We start from the raw sequence: 23,672 nt of genomic DNA on the forward strand, positions 1-23,672 counted from the left end.
ATCCAGGCTGTATCTCAGATTGTTTGAGAGTCACTGAATCACAGCTGATGCTGCAAGTTTATTATAGGAAGGTGAGGAGGCAAACCCTAAAGTCTCCCTCAGCCCCCAAGAGGATTGAACCCTGCAATGTTGGCATGGTCATGAGCCGCACACTAGCTGCGTCACCAACTGAGCTGACCGGTTCCCCCAAAACTGGCACAGGCCCTGCTGAGGCAGGCAGAAGACCACACATATCATAAAACTGAGGTGCTCTCTGCAGCTTTGGGAAACAATACACACCCTCAGGTCATGGTGTTGACCATCACTTTGCACTGAATAGCCCTCGGGCCTGCCTCTAGCTGGTCACCTCCAATTGGTTTCTGAGCTCCAGACACCGCTGGGAAGATTCCAGTGGTCTCCTTATCATTTCTTCATGAACAAGTCCAACTGACTTCCTGCCATTGCTGAGTGGGGAGCTGCTGCCTTATTGATTCAGTCTTGGCCAAGAGCAGAAACAGAACTATGTTGCACTGAGACAGAACCATGTTGCACTGACATGAGAAATGTAAAAACAGATAGCAAGAGTCTCTCTGCAGCTGCTTACAAAGGAAAAGTGAGTGATGGTGCTCTAGACAGTGAGAAGCGGGACACGTAGCAGGTAAAAAGGAAATGGCAAATGGAGTGAACAAGTACTTTGTTTCTGATTTCATTTGAGGACATAAAAACTATAGTTTTTAAGCTGTAAATCAGGAGGTGGACGGGAAGGAGGAACTCAATTAAATTACAATCACTGCAGAAGTGGTCCTGAGCAAAATGATGGAGCTGCAGGCTAATAAATCCCTGGGTCCCAATGGATTTCTTAAATGTGGTTGCTAATGAGATACTAGATGTGTTGGTGTTAATTTTCCAAATTTCCAAGATTCTGCAACGCTTCCCTCAGATTTGAAATTAGCAACTACAACCTCTGGCAGATGGAGTTTCATTGGGATAAATGCAAGGTATTGCACTTTGATAAAATATACAAGGGGTAGGATTTATACCATTAATGGTAGGGCCTTGGGTAGTGTTGTAGAACAGAGAGACCTAAGGGTTCAGGTACATGGTTCTTTGAAAGTTGCATCACAGGCAGACGGGAAGGCTAAGAAAGTGTTAAACATGCTTGCTTTCATTTCTCAGACCAGTGAATATAGGAATTGGGACATCATGCTGTTGTTGTACAGGACACTAGTTAGGCCACTTTTGGAGTACTATGTACAGCTCTGGTCACCCTGCTATAAGAAGGATATTATTAAATTGGAGAGAATTCAGAGAAAATTTACCAATATGTTGCTGAGATTTGAGGGTTGGAGTTATAAGGAAAGGCTGGATAAGCTAGGAAGTTTTTCACTGGAGTGTAGAAGGTTGAAGGGTGACCTTATAGAGGTTTATAAAATCATGAGGAGCTTAGATATGGTGAATACCAAAGAGCTTTTCCTTAGAGTAGGGGTGTTCTAAACTAGGGGGCAAAATTTTAAGGTGAGAGGAGAAAAATTTAAAAGAGACATTTTCACACAGAGGATGGTTCATATGTGGAATGAACTGCCAGAGGAAGTGGTAGATGCAGGTACAGTTACAACATTTAAAAAACATTTTGATAGGTACATGGATAGGAAAGGTTTGGAGGGATATGGAGCAAATGCAGGCAAGTGGGACTTGTTTAGTTCAAGAAACTTAGTTGGCATGGTTGAGTTGGACTGAAGGGTCTGTTTCCGTGCCATATGACTCAATGACTCTCTTCAAGAATGGAGGGAGACGGAAACATGAAACTTAATGCCATCCAGCTGAAATTCTGTCGGGGTGGGGGGAGTTGGGAGTTGGTGGAAGGTGGTGGTATTGATCATTAAAGAGGTTATAACTGGGTACTTTGAAAAACTCAAGCTGATTGGGAAGAGTCAGCATGATTAGGATTCAGGATCAGTGATGCTGGAAGAGCACAGCAGTTCAGGCAGCATCCAAAGTACAGCAAAATCGATGTAGGATTCAGTCATACATGTCACTGGTGAGACCACTGCATATTGTTTTCTCCAGAGTTTAAAAGGATGAGGGGTGACCTGATTGAATATATAAGGTGTTGAATGGTCTTGACAAGGTCAATGTAGAAAGGATGTTTCCTCCTGTGGGCGAATGCTGAACTATTTTAATTGTTTTACACTGTTTTAATAATTAGGGGGTTGTCCTTTCAGGACAGACATGAAGAGTTTTTGTAATCTCAGTGGGTTATGTGACTTGGAAACTCTTGGCTTCAAAAGGTAGTGGAGGAGGGAGTCATTGAGTACTGTTGAGACAGTGGTGGACAGATTCTTGTTGCACAAGAGAATCAAAGGTTATCAGGAAATAGATGGGAATGTGAAATTTGGAACACAAACTGACCAGCCATGATCATATCAAATGGTAAAGCATGCTTGAGGGACTGAATGGCCTACTTTGTTCCTAAATCGAATGCTGGCATGTATGGACTTGGATGACACAATGGCACATTTTCCAACTCTTAGCTCTGCAGTACCAGGGTCATTCAATCTGACTCAGGCCCAACCAAAAGCCCTCAAAATTCCCCAAATTTGCTTCTGAGGTGTTTGAGAGCTTTATAAAATGAGAGTTAGTTTAGGCTTCCCAACAGTAATCCATTCCTTTTATCATTAGAATGATATATCCATTTGGTCCCAGCATAAGAATCCTGCTGAAAAGCCACAACTGGAAGGGAAAGCAGTGTATCCACTCTCTCTGGTCAGAAGAGACAAAAAGAAGATAAAAACGTTAACAGCTTTAATTCTACCTGTTGTTCTATGCATTCATTTACTGTTTGTAAAATGAAACCTATTTAATGATTCAGGCCTGGGTACCCACTAGAAGACTGGAAAGGCTCCAATTTCCAGTTCCAGAAAATGGAATACTATCAGTATCTACTGAATTACAAGATTATATAGTTAAACAATGGGCTGGACAGGCAGTTCCTGTGTGCAAGCCTTGGGGATTGCTTACAGGAGTCCCCAGCACTGCTGAAACTGAAAGAATATGTAAGGCAACCTGGAGGTGCCATTTCTGGCATGCAGGCATACTCTCTCCTGAAGAAGCAGTGAAGCAGGGCTGTCAGATGGTAGTGCCAAATATAAATTCAAGCTGCACTCCCCAGAGGACACTAAAGCAAATAAGAATTAAGTTTCCAAGTTAGAAAACAGTTGATTCTGCCTCTAGCTACATTGCAACGGGATGGAACCAGGAAATGGTTAGGCTACCCAACACTTACTTTTCCTAAGTGGATAAACAAGATAATGATTAGATTAGGTTACTTACAGTGTGGAAGCAGGCCCTTCGGCCCAACAAGTCCACACCAACCTACCGAAGCGCAATCCACCCAGACCCATTCCCCTACATTTATCCCTTCATCTAAACACTACAGGCAATTTTAGCATGGCCAACTCACCTAACCTGCACATTTTTGGACTGTGGGAGGAAACCAGAGCACCCGGAGGAAACCCATGCAGACACGGGAAGAATGTGCAAACTCCACACAGAGCCGCCCATGTAAGAAATAAATCTCCTAACATTAAAAGAAAGGGTGCAAATGTGGGGAGCAGTTTGCAGCCAGGAATTCTGGGAGAACAAGGTTCCTTCAGGTCCTGTGGATGTTTCATATCTATCCTGATATGAAACCAGCCTGAGGATCATATTTGGACAGCCAGCTAGTCCGAGGGGCAAACAGGCCTCTGAGCGCCAGCTACAGCTGGAGCCCAGAGAGAAGGGAAGGATAGATCAGACTCCAGGGAGTGGGTAGGGTTGGTGACAGGGGACGTTTGATGCTCAAAGATGGGTAAGGTCGAGGTGGATGGGTTCAATTTTTGGAATATTTTTGTTTTTCCAAATGCCCGACAAAATCCCCTCAAAATTCCCCAAATTCGTTTGTGCTCAACCAATTACATATTGGCTGCATGTAGACATTTCAGACAATGTTATAACTCCAACTACGAAGTCTTTAGCAGAACCACATTGAACAGCCCCTGAAGGTCACCCACTGCTTAGTAAATGTGAAAGGATGTCTAATGTAGTCCTGCTCGAGATGCTCAAGAGCAGGATTGGCTGCCTGTTGAATGCAGAAGATTCTCTTACAAGCACCAATGAAAAGGTTTAGTGTCAAAAGAGAGGGGCTAACTCGCCACAGAAAGAGACTCTTAAAAATTGAGAAGTGTTTACATTCTAGCTCATCTAGGGTTTCAGTTGCTCTTGCTGCTGTGATAAAAATATTTTATCACCATGTCTGTGGCGTAGTGGCTCAGTGGTTTTGTTGGCATCGTGGCTCAGTGGTTAGCACTGCTGCCTCACATCGCCAGGTACCCGGGTTCAATTTCAGTCTTAAGTGTCTGTGTGGAGTTTGCACATTCTCCCCATGTCTGCATGAGTTTCCCCTGGGTGCTCCGGTTTCCTCCTACAGTCCAAAGATGTGCAGGTTAGGTGAATTGGTCATGCTAAATTGCACATATTGTCCTTAGGGATGTGTAGGTTAGGTGCATTAGTCAGGGTTAAATGTAGGGGAATGGGTCTGGGTGGGTTACTCTTCGGAGGGTTGGTGTGGACTTGTTGGGCTGAAGGGCCTGTTTCCAGACTGTAGGGATTCTATTCTATGAAAAATGGATTAATATCCACACACAGAACCCAAAATGTCCTTCGTTAATCAGTGTGGGAATTGGCATTAGGTTGCATTGATGGGAGAGTTTCATCAAATCTTTTTCAAACTGTAACTGGTGATCTGGATCAGCTGATAATAATTTAACAAAACAGCTTAAACAGAGAGCCCAAATTGACCATAAATTTAAGAGCTATGTTTTCAAAGGAGGCTTTAGTAATGTAACCAAAGAATAAGAATCCTGATGTGGGAGTGTGCTCCATCTGGCGTTCATGTTGGAGTGGGGAATTTGTTTTAAATGAAGTTTTCAATCTGTTCCCACTCCAGATGTACAATGTGCAATTCTCCATCTGACCTTTCACGCCAATTTATAGTATTTTTGGACAGAGGACTTACTGCATGTAATTCCTTTCTACTCATTCAGGCCATACAAAGTAGTTGTGAAAACTGCTTTGAATTCAGTCTACTAAATTAATAGATCGAGTAGTGAGGGTAATGATTACGATTTAGAATTTGATAAGATCCATGAATAGGCAGGGAAGAGAAGGATACGGACCACAAAGGCCTATGCTTGATGGGATGAAGGACCTGTTCCTATACTGTACTGTTCTTTGCTTTTGAGACAGATTAAAGAATCTTGGTATGCCATTAACTCATGCGTATTGCTTCAGTTAAATGGTCAGTATTAAGAGCCTGCTCACTTTCTGTGGTTGCCATCTAAGTAGCAGGGCAACACACACACCACCAAAGAGAGGAACTAAATAGTCCAAATTGTGATCCAAATTTCACATCCTATATAACAAGATGAAAGTTTCTAGTGCAGTGGCAAAGTATATAACAAATCAATTTTGCCACCAGTCTTTTTGGATAAATGCTATCTTCATCTTGGATGTGAAGAACTAGGGGTAGGATTCTGGAAAACTAAAGGAAATAGTAATACCCAAGGGCCCAACTATCATCGTAGGAGAAAGTGAGGACTGCAGATGCTGGAGATCAGAGCTGAAAATGTGTTGCTGGAAAAGCGCAGCAGGTCAGGCAGCATCCAAGTAGAAGGGCTCATGCCTGAAATGTCGACTCTCCTGCTCCATGGATGCTGCCTGACCTACTGCGCTTTTCCAGCAACACATTTTCAGTCCCCAACTTACATCGTGGCTTGTATGTTAAAATATGTGATTCTGCTGTGTTGAAAGATGTTTTTTCATGGAGAGCATCTTTTAAGATATCGAAGAAACAGGAGTGTCAATTATAAAGATGTAGCAAAAAGATGTGCCCTCTTGCAGTATGGCCCGACATAATGTGCAGTTGGAGTTATAACATTGTCTGAACTGTATGCATGAAGCAGCAGCCAATATGTAATTGGTTGAACACAACAAATTAGGGGAATTTTGAGGGGATTTTGTCGGGCATTTGGAAAAACAAAAGTATTCCAAAGTTGAACCTAATCCACCTCGACCTCACCCATCTTTGAGCATCAAACGTCCCCTGTTACCAACCCAATCCACTCACTGGAGTCTGATCTATCCTTCTCTTCTTTCTGGGCTCCAGCTATAGCTGGCACTCAGAGGCCTGTTTGACCCTCTGACTAGCTGGCTGTCCAAATATGATCCTCAGGCTGGTTTCATAACAGGATAAATATGAAACTTCCACAGGACCTGAGGGAACCTTGTTCTTCCAGAATTCCTGGCTGCAAACTGCTCCCCACATTTGCATCCTTTCTGTTATTGAAAGGAGATTTGTTTTTTACATTATCTAATTTGTCCACTTAGGAAAACTAAGTGTTGGGTAGCCTAACCATTTCCTGGTTCCATCCCGTTGCAATGTAGCTAGAGGCAGAATCAACTGTTTTCTAACATGGAAACTTAATTCTTATTTGCTTTATTGTCCTCTGGGGAGTGCAGCTTGAATTTATATTTGGCACTACCATCTGACAGCCCTGCTTCACTGCTTCTTCAGGAGAGAGTATGCCTGCATGCCAGAAATGGCACCTTCAGGTTGCCTTAGATATTCTTTCAGGTACAGCAGTGCTGGTGATTCCTGTAAGCAATCCCTAATGCTTGCACACAGGAATTGCCTGTCCATCCCATTGTTTAATTATATGATCTTGTAATCCAGGGTAATACCAATTGTAATCCATTTACCTGAACTGGAAATTGATGCATATGATGCATCCACATGATGGCGTGCCTTCTGCCTGTCATATTGGTGCTGTTTCTTGGCCCTCCACGAGCACGTTTCTGGGTCTTTGGAGCAGCTACTGACTCCTGTAGTGTTCTGTTCAATGCTTTCCTCCTCCCTTTGCTGCTGGGATAACATGTCTCATGAGGCCTATCACATTTATTTCTCTTTGCTGCTTTTCAGTTAGATTTGTTTCAACAATACAAACGTGATGGAGTGAAGTAGTTCTGAGAAACATTAAGAGCTGGAAGTGCCATATTGGGTCTGGATGTTCGTAGTGGGGAGTGGATTGGAACGGAAGTGGGTGAACAAACATGGCGTACGATAGTCTACCATCTCTGCCCTGATGATGTTTGTGAGCATAGACAGCTTTCCTCTATCAAATTACCAAACAGTTTCTACTTCACATCATGGGCAGCTTCACAGAATGAAAAAAACTGACTCTTGATTGCCATCACATCCACAATAACTCAGACCTGAGTGCTCACAGCTGAACTAGGCTTTTACACTTTGCAAATTCAAATTAGAAACTAGAAGTCTGTTTGATGACCCTCCTTCAATATCATGTCAATGTGAGTAAAGCTGATATGTCAGGAACACAAAGACTACATCATGTAGCTGAACAGACAGGCCCTAAAGAAACCACTGCAGGCTCCAACCAACCTGGGTACTATGGAGTGCTCCTCCAGACACAGTGTTACATCTAAATTGTGCTACATCTGGGTTACATTCGCCCATCCCCCTCTAAATTGTTACTCAATTGTCTTTTGATTACAAACATCTACTCACACTCATCCTACACTTTGATGCCAAACCACAAACATCCTCCTCACAGTCATCATTATCCTCCCTGCTGAATTTCTCGTTCTAGTCCCCTTTAGTGACTCACTTGAGAGTTGGTGCTGGTATCACAGTTCCCAGTCTTAAACCGCATTCTTCCTCAGTGACCTGTCATGAGCCTATTCATTCAGGTATGGGAATTGGTATTTTGGACCAATGTAATGATTGTCAATGACAGCATGCAAAGCCTTGTCTGTGTGATTGCACATTCTTGTCCTGAAAAGTTCTACACTCCAAGTGTCCAACAGCAACAAAGTTTTCTTATACCTCGTAATTCTTGGCAGAATTTTTAAACTGATTTTATTACTGATTGTATTTTCCAGAAGCACTGTGTGATGTGTATTGGCCATTTTTGCTCTGGTGCTCACAATGCATTTTGGGCAAAGATTTTAGCTTTTGGAGTAAACTTGGGAAAGACCTGCTGCTTTGCAAATATTAACTGTAACTTTTAGGAAGATACGCTAGCTCTTTATTAACCTAAATTAATATTCCAATGCAAACTGAGGCAATCTTGTATACCTGAGGTATCATTCTTCAGATGTCACACTGTGGGCCTGACTACCAGCTCAGGTGGTTCCTGTGCACTCTGAAAATCAACAGGATGTTCACTCTGTGTCTTAATCAGCAGCAATCAAGTTACGTGACCCCTGAGCCTCTGCCAAGGGTGTGTTCATGGTCATGTTCATGCCCGGATGTCCTTGGACAGGGAGAATGCATCCTTCAATGTTCTCAGGGTCTTTAGAGAGATGTGAACACCACAGGGGATACAGTGTTTTATCTCCCTCTCCAAATCCAATTTTTACTTAGTCCCTTCCCACTCTCCCTTTAACCCCCCTACTCATCACCACCATGACTATGAGACCCATCTTTGATGGTTTGTGTTGCCCATAATGGGCTTTGCTTGTAAATATTCAATTGGCTACACAGGTGTTTTTACTAGTGGCAGCTATTAGTTTAAAAAAAACAAAGGAAAAAATCATGATGATTTTGCTGGTGGGAAAGCCATTCAGGGTCGTGTGTGATAACATTTATGAGCAGAGAGAAAGGGAGAAAAACAGCATCAATCTCTCAAATCACGCTATCAGAAAATGGTTTAAATGTTCATTCACCTCAATGCACGTATAATATATCTTTTGTATTTACATCCAAAACAACAGATACCACACCCCAAAGTTATACACTTACAAAGTATAAATTATACAATATGGTAAAGTACTATATAACGCATTTATTTATTATAGCTTATTTGCAGACATTGAGACAAAATAGACCACAATAATCTCTCTTGCTAAATTAAAACTGAACAATATGTTTTAGAAGGAAAAGCTGAATAGTTAATCTGCATCCCGCTGTAATCCCATGAACGCACCTTTAGAACTCACAGTGAGTCATTAATCTACTGTGTGTAAACTCTTGTCTCATGGTTCACTGTAATTTCCAGTGAATTATCACTTAATTTCTAAACAAAGTCACCTCATGTGACAGATTTTCAGGTTGTCAAAACAATGAGTCAATTATGCAGCCATTGACACTGTACAAGTAATTCAAATGTTCTGGCACTTGACTGGATTAGATGTGAATTAAATACAACAGACAAGAGGAGAAACAAGGTCCTTCCCATTGTCATATGGGCAGAGGGCCTGGTGAAATTGCTGGACAAATATTGGCAGGGCAAAGGCTGAAGGCAGTTTTGTGGTGAACACCACTCACAACATCAAAGAAAGGTGGGCTTCACCTCATGTTAATCCATTCAAACGTGAATTCAGTCTGACAACAGATCTAAACTCAAACCCTTGTTACTAAGGGGAAAAGGACAGCCGACTCAATAAATCACCCAACCTTAGCCAGTTGACAGGCTTCCTGGTTTACACTAACATAAATCATTCAGTTATTTAGGCAATTTTAAATCAATTATGTCCTCAGTAAAAGAAGAATTATGTTTGCTGCAAACACAAGAGTATGATCATTCAATAATTTAATACACATAAAAATATATTTTGGGATAATTGAGTTGTTCCATTTATAATGAAAAATGTTCAACAGTAATTTTATCCAATAAAACTTTAATGTTATGTTCAATACTATTTCTATCGGAATGTGTCTTGCTTGAAAATCAAGTGAAATAAAATGCCTGATTTCAGTTCAATTACTCAAAGGAACCTTGTCACCTTCTGGAGGAGATTTCAATCAGAGGCCACCATGTCATACAAACTGTTGTAAAACATTGTGAGAAAATGTATTTTCACAAGTTATGCAAGTACATTGACTCACAGGATGCATTGACAGCATTGTAATTCATCAACTCCCTTGTAGATGTGTTTATACCATTCAGTTAACAACACCAAGAGAGCCTTCCACTTGTATCAATGTTCATCAAACACAACCAACAATGTAAAGGTTACCCTCTGAAATCCTTCCTTATGGGTTGATAGGATGTGGGGCTTCTTTGTATAGGGACCTCATGTCTTTTTTTTGCAAAGTTATACTTTATTCTAAAATATTTCACATTTTACATTATGGAAAACGCATTATGGAAAGGCTTTCTCCATTGAACATGTTTCCTCTAAAGGTGTCTCATTCCAACTGCAATACAAATGACATTCACTACACACTTTCAGCTCAAGCTTCAATACAGTACAGCCTTTCACCACCGCTCCTTTATGGCAGCTACCCCAAGCTTTAGCGCACTCTTGAATACAATGTATCAGTCAACAACACTCAGTCACGGACAGCCCTCCGCTCTAGAACCAGCAGGTTTTGGGCTTTCACTGAGTTGCAGCTTCTCCAGGCATTAGCAGAATATGCCTTGGCACACATCTTTGTGAACAGCTCTTCGAGTGCAGAGTCCTGCATCACAGAGCTTCTTGTGATGAAGCTCAACAAAAACACTGCATCTCTCTCTCTGGGCCATCGATGAAACCGGTTGCTTCCTCAGAAAATGAAATGATCCAGTGCTCGGTTTCCATCACCTTTTCATTTCCCGTACTGAAGATAGCAGCATTCTCTCGCATTGATGTAGTGGGAGATTAGCATAGAAGACAGGCCAGAAACCCAGTGCCAAAGTTGTCAAGAGGAAACATTTATTATGCAGCAAGCATTAGGACTCAGAACACATTGGCTGGGAAGGCAGAGTTAATCACTGCTGTTGGAGGGCCTTGATAATCATCTGAAGATAACATACTTGTAGGGTTAAGAATAATGAAATGGGAGAAAACCAGCCCAAACATGACTGGCTGAATGATATCCTTCTACAAAATATCCCTTATTTTGTTTGCTATGACTTCCTAAATTGGTATATCCAACAGAATCAATAGATGGAAGTACAGTGGCACTTGCAGTAACAAATCTACGAGGACCATAGAAAATCACTGGGTTATCAACTACAACAGCACAGAAGGGACCTAATCAGTCCATCAGGTTTGCATCATACGCATAGCAAACAGTGCAGGAGTGGACCATTCAGTCCTTACAGCCCACTCTGCAATTCAATATGATCGCTGTTGATCATCTAATTCAGTACCCTGTCCCACCTTGTCTCCATTTGATCCCTTTAGCCCTCAGAACTATATCTAACTCTGTTTTAAAAACAGTGTTTAGGCCTTAGCTGATTTTTGTGGCAGAGACTTCTACAGGAACATCACTATCAAAGTAATGTCTCCTCTTAGTCCTAAATAGCCTACCTGTATCTTTAGAGGGTGAACAATGGTTCTGGGCTTTCCATTCTCAGGAACATCAGTCCTCAAGCATTTCTGCTTCCTCCTCACAGTTCATCCTCTCAACCAGCTTTGTGTCATCTGCAAACTTGACATTGCATTTAGTTCCCTCATCTAAATCATTAATATCTTTTGTGAATAGCTGGGGTCCTTGTACTAATCCTTGTGGTACTCCACTAGTTACTGCCTGCCACTTAGAAAAACACTTGTACATCTCTATGACTATGACTCTATTTCTTGTCTGTGACCAGTTCTCTGTCCATGTCAGTTCACTATCCCCAATTCCATACATTAGTTTTACATGCTAATCTCTTTTCTGGGATCTTATCAAAAGCATTCTAAAAGGCAGAGTAATCCACATCCATTAGCTCTCCCTTATTGCCCCCACTAGTTACATTCTCAACGGATTCCAGTAGATTTGTCAAGCATAATTTCCCTTTCATACATCCAAGCTGACTCAGTCTAGTTATATCAGTTTTCCAAATTCTCTGTTATTAAATCTTTTATAACGGACATTTGCATTTCCTCCACTACCAATGTCAGGCTGATTAATAATTCCTTGTTTTCTGTCTACCTCCTTGCTAAATAGCAGGGTTACATTAGCTACCCTCCAATCCATAGGAACTGTTCCAGAGTAAAGAATCTTGAAATCCTTTTGAATGTCACAGAACATTACAGCTTAGTACAGGTTCTTTGGCCCTTGATGTTGCGCCGACCTGTGGAACCAGTCTGAAGCCATCTAACCTACACTAGTCCATTTTCATCCATATGTCTATCCAATGACCATTTAAATGCCCTTAACGTTGGTGAGTCTACTACTGTTGCAGACAGGACATTCCATGCCCCTACTCCTCTCTGAGTAACAAAACGACCTCTGACATCTGTCCTTTATCTATCACCCCTCAATTTAAAGCTATGTTCCCTCATGCTAGCCATCGCCACTTGAGGAAAAAGGCTCTCACTATCCACCCTATCTAACCCACTGATTATTTTATATGTCTCAATTAAGTCACCTCTCAACCTTCTTCTCTCTAATGAAAACAGCCTCAAGTCCCTCATCCTTTCCTAGTAAGACGTTTCCTCCATACCAGGCAACATCCTAGTAAATCTCCTTTGAACTCTTTTCAAAGCTTCCACATCCTTCCTATAATGCGGTGACCAGAACTGTACGCAATATTCCAAGTGCAGCAGCACCAGAGTTTTGCATAGCTGCAGCATAACCTTGTGACTCCAAAACCCAATCCCTCAACTAATAAAAGCTAACATACCATATGCCTTCTTAATAACCCTATCAGCCTGGGTGGCAACTTTCAGGGATCTATGTACATGGACACTAAATCTCTGTACTCATCTACACTCCAAGAATCTTACCATTAGCCCAGTATTCTTTATTCCTATTGCTCCTTCCAAAGTGAACCACCTCACACTTTTCTGCATTAAACTCCACTTGCCACCTCTCAGCCAACTCTGCAGTTTACCTGTATCCCTCTGTAACCTGCAACATCCTTCAGGACTATCCACAACTCCACCGACCTTAGTGTCATTGCAAATTTACTAACCCATCCTTCTACTCTCTCATCTAAGTCATTCATAAAAATGACAAACAGCAGTGTCCCCAAAACAGATCCTTGCAGTACATCACTGGAAACTGAACTCTAGGATGAACATTTTCCATCAACCACCACCCTCTGCCTTCTTTCAGCTAGCCAATTTCTGATCCAAGCCACTAAATCACCCTCAATCCCATGCCTCTGTATTTTGTACAATAGCCTACTGTGGGAAACCTTACCAAACGCTATACTGAAATCTACATACACCACATCAACTGCTTTACCCTCATCCACCTGTTTGGTCACCTTCTCACCACGTCAACTGAGTTTTGCCTTTCACTGACTATTTCCTGTGATTCTGCAATCACATGTTCTTTAGGAATTATCCAATTTACCTCTGAATCTGTAACCATCACCCGAAGAGGGAGTTTATCCCAAATTGTTACCTCACTAATGTGTCAAAAACCTTTTTTCTCATGTTGACGCTGGTTCTTGAGTCTGTGCCCTTTAGTTATCAATCTTTCAAACAAGGAAAGTGTTTTTCTTTCATTTATTCCAACGTTTTTTGTGATTTTGAACAATGCTTTCAAATTCCCCTCTTAGACTTCTCTGGTGTAAGATTTGTTAGTCTATCCCTGTTTCTACTTGCTAATCTCCAGTGAATCACTTCTGTAGCCTCTCCAAAATTTTTATGTCCTTCCTAATATGTGGTGTCCAGAATTGAACACAATACTGAAATAAACAATTTAAAAAGCCTTTCTAATCAATCAGCCATATAAAAAGTACCATTGATGTGTTTTCTTGAACCAAATAAAGAAAGGTATTCATCAACCCTGCACATTTGTGTTTTAATAACATTCACCATTTGGTCCCTATTGCATTATGTAGATAATTTTCCACCTAGCTAAACAATCCATTTAAAGTAGTGTTAAGATTATTTTCTCCTGATAGAACTCAGCATGAAATTTAGCAATCTAGAAATATGAACCCAGCTACAGGATGGCTAATCTGCCATCTTGAACTGTCTTTGAAGATATAACAAAGAAAATCCAATCACACTGGGTTTACACATGCAGGAGCAATCACTATAAAGCCAACACACTTTCACATTTCAGAACCAACTGCAAAGGACTGCTTCAGGCAACTGGTATTTTGCCTGTCTCAAGCAACCCTCTCAGTTCAATGACTACATACGTAAATAGAACTGAATGAGCAGTCTCTCCATTACAGCATTACACATAGATTCTTCGCTTAACATTGAGTAGTCTTTGAAAAAATTTGTTTGGCAAGTTGACTATTTCTAGATTCACTTTTATTTTGTTTGCCTCCACATTTTATATTTACAGTTGGTTTATTTTTCGGCTTCTTCTTGTACCATGTATTGTTTTCTTAAACAAAAGGATGGGCAGCATGTATTTAATTTCTAGAGGATGCTCCGTATTTATTCCCCTTAGTTATTTCCTCATGGATCAGAAGGAGAAAATTCTTCACTGGTCAGAGTCATATCTGACACAAAGGAAGATGATTGTGGTTATTGGACATTAGTCATCTCAGATGCTGGAATCTTGACAGGAGTTCCTCAGGGTAAATATTTCTTAATCAACCTTTTCATAAACTGTATTATGAAGCTCTAAAGCAGGTGGGACTTGAATTTGGAACTTCTGACTCAGAGGCAGGCACATTACCACTGTGCATCAAGAGCCCTGAGTTCCTCAGGGTAGTGTTCTAGACCCAACCATATTCAGCTACTTCATCAACAACGTTCCCTTCATCATAAGGTCACATCTGGGGATGTACATCGATGATCACACAATGTTTAGCACTATTCATGATCTCACGGATAGTGAAGCAATCCATGTCCAAACACAGCAAGACCCGGACAATTTCCTGACTTGGACTGAAAAGTGACAATTAATATTTGTGCCACACAAACACCAGGCAATGACCATCACTCCCTGATATTCAATGGCATTCCCATCACTGAGTCCTCCATTATCAATATTCTGGGGGTTACAGTTGACCAGAAACTATACTGGACTCACGATATTAATACAGTGGTTATAACAGTAGGTCAGAGGCTAGGAATACTGCAACACGAGACTCACCACTTGACTTCCCAAAGCATGTCAAATATCTTCAGGAGTGTGATGGAATACAGTTGAATCCTCGTATCCGCGGATTCGGTTTACACAGTTTCAGCCATCCGCAGTTTACCGCGGCCTGAAAATATTACATAGAATATTCCAGAAATAATTCCAGGGACTGACGGGAAGGTAAATTTCCCACTTAAATGATAGGGTTCACTACTATCCATGATTTTGGGCATCTGTGGTAGGTCTTGAAACGTATCACCTGCAGATACGGGGGGACACTTGTATTTCCTACTTGCCTGGATGGGTGCAACACTCCAACAATACTGAAGAGGCTTGACACAAACCAGGACAAAGCAATGTGCTTGACTGGCACCTCATCCACAAACATCCACTCCCATTACCACCGATGCTCAGTAGCAACAGTGTGTACTATTCATGAGGTGCACTTCTGAAATTAATCAAAGATCCTTAGGGAGCACCTTCCAAACCCATGATCACTTCCATCTAGAAGGACAAGAGCAGCAGATAAGTGGGAACACCACCACCTTCAAGTTCCCCTCCAAGCCACTCACCATCCTCGCTGGGTCAAAACCCTGGAATTCCCTCAAGGGTATTGCGATTTAACCTACAACACAAGGACTATTGTGTTTAAAGAAGGCAACTCACCACCACCCTCTCAATGGCAACTAGGGATGGGAATAAATGCTGGCCTGCCAATGACGTCCACTTCCCACAAAGGAATAGAAAAGGTTGCTCTCATCATGAATAATTTGAGTGATCAGGAAATTATGTGTATGGAAGTCACTGTTTAACTTTCTTAATTGCTAGGGACACTAAACTCAACACAGACAAATAATAGCAATTCAGATAATTGATCATGTGTCATAGTTACTTTGCTGGTCTTGTAAAATAATTAACTACTCAGGCCTTTACACACATTTCTCTAGTCTAGACTGCTGAGAGCCAGACAATGTGTGACTAATCCAAATCTATATACCTGTTCCTCAAAAACAATGATTGTGCAAGTTATATACAAAACATGAACTGGAGTGTTTCTTGCATGTTTCTAGCTTAATCCCCATTACTGCTGGCAGCTATAAAGTTGAACTGATAAATTAGATTTTAAAAACATCTGTCCAGCAATAAATTATCTCATTTAAATTAAGCAAAATGCAGGTTTTTTTTAACACAATTTATCGCGGTGTTAATTTTCAACTTATTTGCTGCCAAACAACCCTTGGTTTCATTTGGAAATATGAAAATAATCAGACATTTCTGAATCCATTTTGGTGGTCAGTGTAAGATATTACTCGGAGAAAGAACAAAAAGGATGTCACGCAGCAGAGTGTCAGTGCTTCATATTGTGAGAACATTGATCTTTGTAAATGGGTTTGCAAAACCCGAACAGGATGCCACCTGCAATGATGTTGACCTTTCCACTGCTTTGTAACAGTAATTCCATTGTATTGATTTGAAAGGAGCACTAACTGCACTGCTTGGCACACTTTGTGTCTGGCTACTGTTGCTGCAGATGGTGCAAAGGCGATACCCGAAACAGGAGGATCATCATTTTTGTTTGAATTTGTGGAAACGTTGTGCAAAGGTTTGTTTTGTGCATTAGTTCTTGTGAAATCATAAATAGCAAGTTTATGCCTTTGTTGCATCTGGCAAACAGAGTAATCTTTCCTAATGGCCTTGTACACACATTTTCATGTGCAGAAGTATTAACAACAGGTTTCAACACATGCCAGAAATATAAGAAAGGATTCACTCATGTGGTGTCTGATCACATCCACAAGATGTGCCAAAGTTCTGTTCAATCAATGAATGTCTATAGTCACTTGTCAAACAGGCAAACATGGCAGTCAATTATTCAACATCATACAAAATGAATGGCAGAATGTTTGTTTGGTGGTGATGGCTGAAGGATGGATATGAATCAGGACACTGGAAAAATTCTATAATTGTCATAGCAGTGTCACAATAGCTTTCCCATCAACTAGAATAGGCATTCAGGGCATTTCTGATTATTTCAGACTCCAATCAAGGCTCCATCCTCAGGCTTCTATCAATTAACTTTTGTTTAAAGTTTTAAAACTTTAATCAGTAATCAACAATTTACCTTTACAGGAACACTGACTTGGAGAAGCTAGAAAACGTTAAGTGTGAAAGCTGAAATGACATTAGTCGATAGCTTTGCCCCACAGTTAAATCAGTCATACATCAAAAACATATCCACACTAAACATGTCCTTCCCCTTTAAGCTTTGTAACGACTGTAACCACTCTGATTCGATAACAAAAAGCAATATTAATTGAAGTAGACACTGCATGGAAAACCTGTGAAAACTGGTTATAAATTACACTATTTAAATGATGTTGTATACACAGTCTGGCAGTGTGAACACTATAAAGAGGTGAGACATAAATTCCTAGATTAATTGGAATAATCCTTAAATGTCTCCAGTAACTCTGTCTCTCAGTGTGATTAGCATCAGTTATTTCCTGAGTAACTGGATGATGCAATGGATGAGTGGCCTTTCTTTTTGTCTCTGAAGCCTGAATCTAAATCCTTAATGTTGGATTTAAAGTCATCTCATTCTCCTGGCTAAAGTGAATCTGGCATTATCCCAGATGGGATTAAGGAGTTCTAAGTACTTTCAAGAGTGTATGGACTGCAGTAAGGAACACAATCACTGGATTTAAAGATTCTGTTGCACTTTAAGAGGAGTTCTCACAATTTCCAGGCCATCATTTATTCCAACGTCAACATCCGTAAAACACTCTTTGATCATTTACAACTTTCTGAAGAAGTGTCACTGTACGTGAAACATTAACTTTGATTTCTCTCCAAAGGTGCTGCCAGATCTGCTGAGTTTTTCCAGTAAATTTTTATTTTTGTTTTGATTTCCAACTTGCACAGTTTTTTTTAAAAAAATGATCATTTATCTCAGCTTTGATTCTGAAACCTGGCTATCTGATAATTGGCTGCTGAGCTTTCCTACATTTCAAAAGGTATTTTAACAGACCCCAACTGGTTTTTGGATGGAAGGTGAGTGTAAAATGTGTTATATAAATATAACCTCTTCCCTTCATTAGGAATTTTTAAAATTTAATTTAGTGATTAGTAGACAGATTAAAAAAAGGTCTCATCTGCTCCTAAACATGTACTTTATTTAGAGGAATGGAAACCCATCATTCATAACGTGCTGCATCTGCTGTTACAGTGTAACGTCTCCTCTACTATATTCACCTGAACATGTGTTCAACAGCAGGAAGTATCTCCTATCAGCTATTATTTACAAGAACCATGAACTACTTACAGGTTAGGTACTGGCCGTGGCTTTGATTCTACTAGCATCACAGAAGGAAGAAGCAGTAAATCTTTTCATATACTGAAATTTCATTTATACCTCAAACTAGACCCCCAGTAGAAGCAGTGTGTTCATTTTCTGTTATTGCTGTATTACCTCTGGGATACAGAAGTTACAGAACTGTGTAAAGAGTGGTTTGGAAGACACTGAAGAAATTGTTGCTGACTTCAAAGCTTCTGCATAAATTTGCTGACACATGAAAAACCACAAGGCATTGCTGATGGAACACAGCATGATGTGGAGAATAAACAGAGGCAATGCAGAACTTGACCAGTGATGCCAGAGAGACCTCATTTTTGCATTAACTGTAGTCCCCAGTATGCAATTCACCAGCAGTACCACACCTTTTCTTGCTTCTGTCCCTGACCATCTTAATAAAAAAAAAGTAAAAGCTGCCATAGTTCTGCAGGACCATAGACTGTTCTCTCATTACAATGAGAGACAGATGACCAGTGCTGAGTTTAACCTGAGGGTCACCACTTCCAATTGTCTACAATAGAAGGATAAAATAAACATTTCAAACTAAATTTATAAATAATTCCATATTGCATACAAACATCAACTAATTACTTATGTCTTCCTTGTGCCTTTGCTTGCCCTGGTCTATCTAGATACCGTGACCACAATGGCTGCAACTTGGCTAGTTAAAGGCTGCTGACTTGCAATGGAAGAGACTGTAGATAGCCATGAACAATGACCTTGAGTGGCTCCGGGCCTAAATCACCAAGATGCAAAACCCATGCCTGGTTATGGGAGATGGCAGTATGGGCTGCTGATGGACAAGCACTGATGGGATGGCACGGGTGGGAGAACAAACGCTGTAATCCTGGGAAAGAATAGAAGGTTCTTGCTTCAACAAGTCACTGTCAATCCGAAATGCTAATTAACTTTGGAAGGACAGATTGTTGGGATAGCAGTGATATCCTGTTTTTCCACACCATGCTCCACTGCCATTGTGTAAGCACTCAGAGCCACCACTATAACACAGAGATGTTGGATGGTTGCTGCTTGCATTGCTGCATGAAAGCTGCAACATTTGACCATTGGAAGCTGGCCTACAAATATGTGAACAGTTGGTCACCATTACCATATTGGAAATGACACACTCCAAGCTATCTCTCAGAGTCCTGTGGTAAATTGGTGCTGAACTCCTTTGTTGTATTCCACATTGACTGCAGGCTTCCTGACAGGTTCCCAATGCACTAAGTATTTTCTTGGGCATCTCATCAACTTTTTCTGTAGGCTGTGCATCAAAATACTCCTCTGAGTCTTCGAAGGCAGAATGCTTGTGTGATCGGGCTGTGCAGTGAGCTGGCACTTGCACTATCCTTGTTCCTGCCCTGGCTGCTGGCCCTTCACACTCAGTGCAGATCGCATCTCAGACAGGAGAGTTCCTAGAGGGTTTCAACATCATGAACAGGCTGGATAGCTAGGGAGGAACAGTTCAAGGGTGATGTGAGAAAATAACCTGTTCGTACTGCGAGGCGGTAGAGTTTGGAATGCACTGTCTGCAAGTGTGGTGGGGGCAGGTTTAATTGAAGCATTCAAGAGGGCATAGATGATTATTTGTACAAAAACAGTGTACAAGGGAATGGGGATGAAGCATGAGACTGGCACTGGGGAATGATGCTCATGGGATGAGCTAGTATAGCCACAATGACATGAATGACCTCCTTCTGCTCCGGAACAATTCTGTGACTCTATGAGAAGGAGAATTAGCTCCTGTCATCTGCAGTGATTTCAGATCCATAGCTGGCTACAGCCTCAGCCATCGCTTTCCAAAAATAGAAAGCAATATCTCTGTAGGAGTTAGAACATTCAGGCCCTCCCTGTTTCCCAGCATTTAGCTCCTGCTACCTTAGATTGTGCACCACCTCCTTCTGAATCAGAGTGGATCAGTGGAACTTATACAATGTGTGTGGCCACTTTGGTTGCCACTGTTGAATAATTGATTGTGAGTATAAACTGGGAGATGCAATTATTAGGTTCAAGTGCTGGGTGTGTGAGGTAAAGTGAGAACATATGAAACATATGAGTCCAGATTTTTAGAGATTTTTACTTAGTGTGTGTCATGGGTCTGATGCATTAAGCTGTGTCTGAGAATGGCTATGCAGTTGACAACATATGGCATTTCAAGATGCAACTCATGTGAGCTCAACAAAACACATGCAACTCGGCATTCTCAAAGTTTGCTGGGATCTACAAGGCATCTACTCCCATTGTCTTCTGCCTTTGTATCGGAAGCGTCTCCGACTCCCCCCTTCAGATATAGGCCACATCACCTCCTTTCCAACTCCTCCCCCAAGGCCTCCAGTACAGCATTAGGAAAGCTTGTAGCCTCATGTCTTCCATGTTGTTCCATTCTTCAATACTCCACAGATCATATTTTCTTCCTATATGACTTCCACCAATTGGTCCAACCATAATGTACCTCAATTTAAGAGTGCAAGCTAAACATCAGTGTAACTTTACAATGTTGACTCCCAACACTTGGTTTCAGTGGTTGTTCAGGCTAGACATACAAAGTTGCAATACTAAAGATTCACTCGCAAAGAGAAAGTGACCACTGATGGGCTTCCATTGGCACTGGGTCTAGAAGGCTGACCATGTCCTATCCACCCACAACTTCATTTCTGAAATGACAGGAAGGTAGCCCCCTGATGCCAACCCACCCAATGATTTGCCCTCACCAACACCATCCCTGTTACTTCATGGAAGGGGGGATCATGAACTGTGTTATATTCTCATATTGCTGTCAGTGTAAAGTAAATTAAAATGGTAGTCGTATAAAATAGCATTGAATATGTGGGACTGAGGCAGATCATTCTATCCAACCATTTCAGTCGGTGTGTTCCTACCATCCTCCTTAATCCAAGTTCGATCAGCATAATCCCTCATTTTCATGCTAGGGAATGTTATCACATTCTTCCCACACTCTGTGGAGAAATGTTTCTTCTGAATGCGCTCTATGAATCACCACAATCACTACTGTTCTCTATTGCTACATTTTCATCAGAATTCCATAGATTATTATGGACTACATACCAATCAATTTAGTCCCAACTATTACACTTTGGAAACAAAATATCATCATTCTACAAGCAACTCTTAATATTTCAAGCTACATAGAAGCATAAGCTCTATTTGCATGAAGTAATCTATGGGAGTGAGGGTGAGGAGAATGGAGAGAAAGAAACAGTCAGGCAGAGGTTAATCCGATCATTTACCTGATCCAGTCAGATGACTGAACAGCCAGCTGGCACATTGTGAGGCGGTGTCGACTGGAGACAAGACCCTGAAAAGAATGACAGGAGAGAATGAATTATTAATAAAGATACATAAACTGAGGAATTACTTTTGAAAGAAAAAAAATCCTTAAGACTTCATTGCAAATAGCTGTTATGTGAAATGCATAACATATTCAAACAGCAACCATTCTTAATATTAATTTTATTTCAGCTCAGCCATATTGTTATTAAATTCAGATTTTCTTTTAGTTTGGCATAGATAATGATGTGTGATTATATTACTGTACAGATTACAGTGGTTATAGTACACAGCATAACAAGATTATCATATGCCATTAGTTATCCTACAGTGCAGATTGTTATGAAGGTATTTCCAGTATTAGTAATTATAGAGAACATACATCTAAAGGATTATGATACCTTGTTCATTAGAAGTACTGATAAGATACTTTGACTTTTCTTTAACAAGGCATCTGAAGGGATACTACGGTACACTTATTAAAACAAACTCTTACTGGAAGTCATGTGACTTAAGCTAATTATAGGAATTTGTTCCCTGGAAGTCTCATGTCTGGACTAACTGTTTGGACTGATTGGAATTCACATGTCTGAGTTTATGGCTAGTTGTGGTTATTTTGATTTTGTATGGACTTCAGTTGAACTGTAGCCTGGGAAAGAGGTCAGAATGCTCAGCTCAAGCCTTTGCCATTTTTCCAAGAAACCTTTTAGAGATCTCATGAGAGAGCCGTAAAGCCAAAGCAGTTATTCCTTCTGGAAGGCTTCTAGAAGATTTTGTCTCAATAATGAACTGAAGAGATTCCAGGGTCAAACTGCATTGTCAAGATCAACCTAACTGTGTTCAGTGACAACTATTTAATGTGCAGGAGTGCCAGACTGAAAGCTATCTGGAATATTTCAGATCTAATCACTTTATTCTGTGAGAATTAACAACAATTTGGCCTGTGTTTGTTCTTTCCAAACATGAGGTCATTAGGGCTGTCTGTGTGGAGTTTGCACATTCTCCCGTATCTGCACGGGCTTCCTCTGGGTGCTCTGGTTTCCTCCCACAGTCCAAAGATGTGCAGGTTAGATGGATTGGCAGCACATTGTGTCCCAGGGATGTGTAGGTTAGGTGGATTAGCCATGGGAAATGCAGAGTTGCAGGGTTAGTGTAGGGGGATGGATCAGGGTGGGATGCTGTTCGGAGGGTTGGTGTGGACTCAAGGGGCCAAATTGCTGCTTTCAGGGATTGTATGATTCTATGATTATCACAAATTGGATGTCGAGTATATCACTGTTTCTTCACTGCCACTGGATCAAAATCCTGAAACTCTCCAACAGCACTGTGCCTACACCAGCAATGGCTGCTGTAATTCAAGAAAGGCAGCTTCCCATCAGCTTCCCCAAGGCAGTGAAGGGAATGGGCAATAAATGCTGACCTAGTCAGTAATTCCCACATACCATGAACAAGTTTTCTTTGAAGTTCAGAATTTAGTGTCAGCGTTTTCACAGTCAAGGACTGTAGAATACAAACTCTGCACCTGCTGACTAAGAGGTGCTTTTCACAGTAATTGTAATAGAGAATGGGCCACGTGAAGTCTTGGAAAAACGAAGTGAATGAAGTAAATAATTGACAGTAGCTATAAAACCAATAACTTTCCACCCACACTGACAGGGAAATTATTCGCCCACTTTCAATCGACACAGCACCTTAATCCCACCTCTTCATAACGTTCAACATCTCTGGTGAGTAATTTCTTAATGTTCTTCATCTAAATGAAAACAACCCCTTTTTTTTTGCACAATTCATTTCACTTTTCTATTCCCACAACAGGTGGTATCTGAGTGAATTTGCTTTGTGCTCTCTCTATTTTCTCACCATCCTTGCTATAGCATGGAGTCAAAAATGCAGACAATATCCAGCTGTACTGTTACAAAGGTTTGATATCGATTCATCAATATGTGGAAACTTTACATGCACATCAGAAATAAGAGCAAAAGGAGGTCATACAGCCACTTTATTCTGAGCTACTTCAACTCCACC

The 23,672-nt window shown here is 41.0% G+C and overlaps 1 protein-coding gene across 1 annotated transcript in view; it reads right to left on the bottom strand.

The window, feature by feature from the left end:
- The window catches only part of nmnat2 (nicotinamide nucleotide adenylyltransferase 2), a 261,204-nt gene that overhangs the window by 117,158 nt on the left and 120,374 nt on the right, over positions 1-23,672 (bottom strand). The window contains exon 3 of the mRNA XM_060829751.1: positions 21,608-21,675. Coding sequence (XP_060685734.1) covers positions 21,608-21,675 — 68 coding nt within the window. The remainder of the gene's footprint in view (positions 1-21,607; positions 21,676-23,672) is intronic.

The sequence above is a fragment of the Hemiscyllium ocellatum genome, chromosome 9 (genome assembly GCF_020745735.1).
Source record: "Hemiscyllium ocellatum isolate sHemOce1 chromosome 9, sHemOce1.pat.X.cur, whole genome shotgun sequence".
Classification (NCBI taxonomy): Eukaryota; Metazoa; Chordata; class Chondrichthyes; order Orectolobiformes; family Hemiscylliidae; genus Hemiscyllium; species Hemiscyllium ocellatum.